The sequence below is a fragment of the Pipra filicauda genome, unplaced genomic scaffold (assembly GCF_003945595.2).
Source record: "Pipra filicauda isolate LSUMZ 115617 unplaced genomic scaffold, ASM394559v2 scaffold537_size357629_pilon, whole genome shotgun sequence".
NCBI lineage: Eukaryota > Metazoa > Chordata > Aves > Passeriformes > Pipridae > Pipra > Pipra filicauda.
In genome coordinates, this window is record NW_024104684.1 from 293,997 (window position 1) to 300,452 (window position 6,456).

The 6,456-nt window shown below is 53.0% G+C and overlaps 1 protein-coding gene across 1 annotated transcript; it reads left to right on the forward strand.

The window, feature by feature from the left end:
* Nucleotides 1-1,524, forward strand: LOC113995136 (olfactory receptor 52B2-like; the record flags this gene model as incomplete). Its single annotated transcript, XM_039387160.1, is given in 7 exon segments — nt 1-23; nt 25-144; nt 577-713; nt 716-1,082; nt 1,084-1,191; nt 1,361-1,423; nt 1,425-1,524. Coding segments are annotated over 7 exon segments (918 nt in total), but the record flags the coding sequence as incomplete, so codon positions are not given.
* Between the last annotated feature and the right edge of the window lie 4,932 nt (nt 1,525-6,456).

Sequence of the window (6,456 nt, forward strand, 5' to 3'; positions counted from 1 at the left end):
CCGGCCACGTTCATCCTGGTTGGAGCCGGGCACGGAGCAGCTGCACGTCTGGATCCCCATCCCGTTCTGCACCACACACCTGGCAGCCCTGCTGGGGAACAGTGTCCTGCTGTTCCCCACGTGGAGTGAGCACAGCCTCCGCCAGCCCATGTACCTGCTCCTGCCCATGTACCTCCTCCTGCCCATGTACCTGCTCCTGCCCATGTACCTCCTCCTGCCCATGTACCTCCTCCTGCCCATGTACCTCCTCCTGCCCATGCACCTCCTCCTGCCCATGTACCTGCTCCTGCCCATGTACCTGCTCCTGCCCATGTACCTCCTCCTGCCCATGTACCTCCTCCTGCCCATGCACCTCCTCCTGCCCATGTACCTCCTCCTGCCCATGTACCTCCACCAGCCCATGTACCTGCTCCTGCCCATGCACCTCCTCCTGCCCATGTACCTGTTCCTGCCCATGTACCTCCACCAGCCCATGTACCTGCTCCTGCCCATGTACCTCCACCAGCCCATGTACCTGCTCCTGCCCATGTACCTCCACCAGTCCATGTACCTCCTCCTGCCCATGTACCTCCTCCTGCCCATGTACCTCCTCCTGCCCATGCTGGCCGTGGCTGACCTGGCACTCTCCACCACGGCGGTGCCCAAGGTGCTGGCTCTGTTCTGGTTCTGTCAGGAGATTTCCTTCGGTGCCTGCCTGACCCAGATGTTCTCCCTGCCCTCACCTGCTCGGGGGGGTCAGTGATCCCGCTGGCCACAGCCTGTGGCTGCTCCATTGCCATCTGCCCCCGCTGTGCCAGGGGCCGTGCTGACCCCGGCAGCCGCGGCCAAACCGGCCCGGTGGCTTTGCTGAGGAGCTTCTGCATCATCTTCCCGTGTATTTTCCTGCTGAAGTGGCAGCTGTTCCGCGGGCACAGTGCCATCCTGCACACCCACTGTGAGCACACGGGCATCGCCCGCCCGGCCCGCACCCACACCTCCCTCAGCAGCTGGTACCTCACGGTGCCTCTGGCCGTGGTCACGCTCCACCTCGTCCTCCTTGCTGTGTCCTGTGTGTTCATCCTCATGGTGCTGTTCAGGCTCCCTCCAGGACCACAAGGCTTTCAACACCCGTGGCTCTCACATCTGTGTTTTAGTCTTTTTCTACGTTCCCGTTGCTTTCCCGGCGCTGACGCTTCAGCTGGAACATCCCCTGCCACGTCCACACCCTGCTGGCCAACCTGCACGTGCTGCTCCCACAGCTGGAACATCCCCTGCCACGTCCACACCCTGCTGGCCAACCTGCACGTGCTGCTCCCACAGCTGGAACATCCCCTGCCACGTCCACACCCTGCTGGCCAACCTGCACGTGCTGCTCCCCCAGCTGGAACATCCCCTGCCACGTCCACACCCTGCTGGCCAACCTGCACGTGCTGCTCCCCCCGCTCTGAACCCCTCGTGTGCGGAGGGAGGGCACAGCAGGGCAGGGAGAAGGGTGTGAAGGTGTTCGTCCGCCCCAAGAGCCACTTCCTGGGAGAACAGGAGTGAAGGTGATGGACACCTTGATGGGACTCCAAGCTCCCCACCCCAGAGTCTCCTTCAACTCTTTCAGGCAACATTCCCAAGTCTTCTGCCATCCCAGTCAAACCCAGAGCACCCGACACCCCCACACCGCTGTCCATGAGTTTGTGGAAAATGAAAGGCAAAAATCAGGATCTCTGGCAATGGGAGGACAGCGACCAAAGAAATGGGAACCTGCCCCAGGTATGTCACCTGGGGGAAATCCCAGACTCACAGGGTGGTTGGTGTGGGAAGGAACCTCTGGAAATCATCTCATCCAACTCTCTGCTCAGGCAGGCTGACCCAGAGCAGGTTACCTGGGATCACATTCAGGAAGGGTTTGGAACATCTCCAGGGAAGGAGATTCCACACCCTCCATGGGCAGCTGCTTCCAGTACTTGGTCACCTGCACAACAAAGAAATTTTCCCTCATATTCAGCTGGAGTTTCCCATGTAAATCCCTTATGAGGAGGAGGCAGGTGGAATTCACTGTGGCGTGAGAATAAATCTCCGTCTCAGTTGTGTTCTCTGGAGTCAGGTGGAAAGACATATAATGAATGTGTTCTTCTGAATCACAAGTGTATAATGGAATTCATTTTAGGGAATTATTCTTTATTAAAATTCATAGTATTGGAAAATCTCCAAAAGGAAACAACACAGAGATAAAGCAAGTGTTGCACTCCAGCATTCATGAGGTCTCTTTATTCCTTAATTGACCTTACTTTGATTAAACACGTTGGTGAAAAATCATTCCCAGAAGAATCATAGAATGGCATTGAAACAAATTGTTGTTATCAAATCCTAAAAATGCTCCTGCTGCTTTCCTGGAGCTTAAAAATCTCTTGGGCATCCCTTTGGAACTGCAGAGCTGGGCAGGGCTGCAGAGCTGGGCAGGGGCTGCCGAGTGTCTCAGAGCAGCCTGGTGCACTGAGCTGTGCAACTGAGCACATTTTGTTGCTAAAATACCCTTTTGTTTGGAGTTACTCTCTCTCCAAATAGCAAAAAAACATTTAATGCCATTCTGAGGTGGAACATTCAGTAGTTTGACTTCATTTCTTGTTGCTCAGAGGTACCACACGGGATTGCTATTTAGTGAAGAAATAGCAAGTAAAAACTGTTGCCTGTTTGAAGGTGGCTGTGAGGGAGCAGAAGCTGGTGCTGCCCTCCAAGGCCTCCAGCCAGTGGCAGCCACATGTATAATTCATAGTTTTCTCTACAGCAACTGTGTTTTATTCGTCGTCACTTTATCGCTCATTTAATGGCAGAGGCTTAATGCTCCAGTGGAAATCCATCACTGCCCCAGCCACCCAACAGGAGAGCCAGAGGCTGTGCAGGCTCTACAGACCTGGCAGTTTATGAAGGCAGAGGGACAGAAATGGTGCTCATTCCCATTTTGAGTGGTGTTTATTCTCATTCTGAGCAGCAAAGGTGGGTTCGGTGATTTGCCCAAGGTACATCGAGCCTCACTTTAGAATCTAAATTAGATGAAGTTTTTTTATGGTAAAAATCTCATTTTCTAGGCTCTCAGTTGCAGTCAGAACCCTCAGCACGTTCAGCCTCTCTGACTCAGTGTGGGATCACAGCTCGTGATGTGCCTCATTTTCACCCCAAAAAATAATAGGGTCAAAGGCAGAGGAATTGATGGTGCCATTGTGTCCATGGTGGGGAACATGGGGACCAAAATGGTGCAATGACAATGAGAAAGGTGCTGGTATTCAAAGCAGGAATGCAGAAAGAGATTCCTTGTCTTGCTACATACCCCAGATGAAAAAAAATCCCAAACCTATTTCAGTTCCAAAACATACCAAGTTTCGATTGGCTCTTGACCCCACAAAATTTCTAGCTGGATGCTCCATCAGGGTCACAAAAGCTGCAAGGGAGGAGGAAACTGGTGTTACAACACTCATAAAATGGCACATTTGCAGTGCTGGACCCAGTGCTGTCACTGGTTCCCTGTAAAACAGAGCTGAGGTGTTTCCTTTTGCCAGGAATCACCAATTCCATAGAGTTTGGAGGTAAGAAACGACTCTAAGCTTGGCTTTGGTTTCCAGTGTTTGAGTTGCATTAGGTCAGAGATAATCTTTAAGTTCCCTTCCAACATCAACCATTCTCTGATTCTATAAACTCCTCATTTGGGTTTAATTTATGCTGAAACTCTGCCACCTGCCTATAAAACCATAAACCTTTGTGGGTGTGTGTCAAACCTGGGCTGCTGTTTTGCTGTAGGTCTGTTTTAGGGACGTGTGTCCTGTCCTGAGCATTGATCCTTTGGAGAAGAATAAAGGAGTGACTTTCTGGGGTGCCTGGAGAGCTGAATGAGCAAGCCCCTGCAGATCAATAAACCCTTTCAATACAGCTGGTGGAGCCGTGGTGATCTCAGTGCCAGCACACACACTGGCCAAACAGCTCCACAGAAACGTTCCACAGGGATGATCCCTGTTCTCCAAGTGAGGGAAATACAGGGACTGGCCTGGAGGGTCCCCTCAGTGGGATCCCACTGAGCCTGGACCTACAGAGGAGTGTTACAAAACATCACTGGAGTCCCTGGGTCAGCAGTGCTGCCGCAGCAAAGTCGTGCAAATCCCATTCCATCCCAGCTTGGATCAGCAGAGATCAAAACTGCAGTGAAATCAAACCTGAGCCTTGCTGTGGGCCATGGACACCTGCAGGGGTGCCAGTCCCGGTCCCTCAGCGGGGTGTGTGAGTGGGAAGGTAAATCCTGCTCAGTGGGGCCAGGTCCTGAGCCAGCACGAGGACAAACGATGCCCTATCTCTGCACGGGCCAGAATTGTTTTCTTTAGTAGCTGCCAAGCTGCAGCTGTGCTTCAGTTTGCTTGTGTGGTGCAGTGTGTGAACATCCCACTCCCAGCTCTAGGCCAGGTCTAACCACAGCCAGGTTGGCATCAGCCTGTGGAAATCAGAGCTTGCCCTGGGAGTTCCTGCCTGGGCTCAGTTCGTCTCGCAGGGCACACGCAGGGCAGGTGACACTGGGACAGGCTGCCCAAGGGGTTGGGGTCTTCTCCCAGGGAACAAGGAGGAGGGAAAACAGCCTCAAGTTGTGCCAGGTGTAGGCTGGGTGACAGGCAGAATTTCATTGCTGAAAGGGCTGTCCAGCCCTGGCACAGCTGCCCAGGGATGTGGAGTCACATCCCTGGGGGGATTTAACAGCCCTGTGGACGTGGCACTTGGGGACGGGGTCAGTGGTGGCCTTGGCCAGGCTGGGGGAACAGTTGGACTTGATGAGCTCAAAGGGCTTTTCCACCCTCTGTAATTCTATGATTTTGTGATTCTATGATGTCTCAGTCTAACTGAGAGGCACAAGGGAAGCATTTCAACACCAGCTTAGTTGAGCTGGAAGCAAGAACTGGAGAGGTTTCCCCTTCGTGCCTGAAGCTCACCAATAACAATTGTTGCTTTCACGTTTTAGACAGGGGTTTTCAGAGGTCTTTGATGGACTTCAGGGGCCAAGCCTTTCATTGCCCCAGCAGCTGGGCCATGGAGCTTATTGAACACCCCCAGGCCAGGTGCAATTAGAGAATGAACATGCTGAAATAAACCCTGTTGCATTTCTTTGAGGCAACACAGAATCCCAGACCAGTTTGGGTTGAAAGAGACCTCAAAGCCCATCCAGTGCCACCCCTGCCATGGGCAGGGACATCTTCCACCAGCCCAGGTTGCTCCAAGCCCCATCCAACCTGGCCTTGGACACTTCCAGGGATCCAGGGGCAGCCACAGCTTCTCTGGGCAACCTGGGCCAGGGCCTCCCCACCCTCCCAGGGAAGAATTCCTTCCCAATATCCCATCTAAATCTCTCCTCTCTCAGTTTAAAATGTTGTCCCTTGTCCTGGCACTCTCTGTCCATGTAAAAAGTCATTCTCCCTCTTTTTTATGAGCCCCCTTCTCATGAGAGCAATAAAAAATGACCTTATGCTAATGAACCATTTCTCCCAGACTTTGGATTTGCTCATCTGTGTCTCTGTCTCGTTGAGTCACCCTGACTAAGGATCTGTGTGTCTGAGGGATGCCTGGAGCAACGTGCCCCTTCCAGAGGAGCTGCTGGAGCCACGGGCAGCCCCAGGCTCTGCCAGCCCGGGGGACACTGAGCCCTGCAGGGTTTGGTGCTGCTCCAGCTCCCCACAGATTCCTGCACGTGGGGCAGAACAGCCCCTGCCCTGGCACTGGCTGGGCTGCAGCTCCTCGGGAAGGGCAGCAGCTCAGGCGGGGCCTCGGGGTGTCCCTGGGCTGGGGGACACACTGGGAGCCTCCCCCAGCCCGAGGGAGAGGTTCTACCCTTTATCAGTGACCACATCTGGAAGGCTTTGCCCAGCTGGGGGTCCTTCCATGCACGTGATGACAAACTGCAGCAGGTCCAGGTGGGACCACTGGGTGGGTGTGCAACTGGGGCTTCTGAGCACAGGAAAAGGAAGCAAAGGCAGTTCCTAAGGAAGTCTTTCCATGTCTGAAACCTAAGGCAGAAAAAACAAGGGAGTCAGACCCATCTGAGGTGAAAAGACAAGAGGGTGGGTGGAAAAGCTGCAATATGGGAAAATTTGGTTGGAGAATAAAGGAATAATTCTTCCTCACGGGGGTGGGGACTCAGTCCTTGGAAATATAAAAACTGGATACCCCCAGAACTCCTTCTTCAGGCTGGAAGATCTTTGCTTGCAAGGACATTACAGGTTCAACTATAAAAACTTGGTTTTCATTTTAAAATTCTCTCCCTGACAATCCTGACTAGGAACTGCCCAGTCCAACCTTCTCAACACTCAGAAAACCCCTGTGCTGCCCCAAACCAGAGAGCTCATGTGCACATATGATATATTTTATTATTACTACTGTTCTTAAATTGCCCAGGCTCACAGCAGTGGTTAATGAACACGACACTGGTTATTTTACCCTTCTCATTGGTGTTTCTGGGAT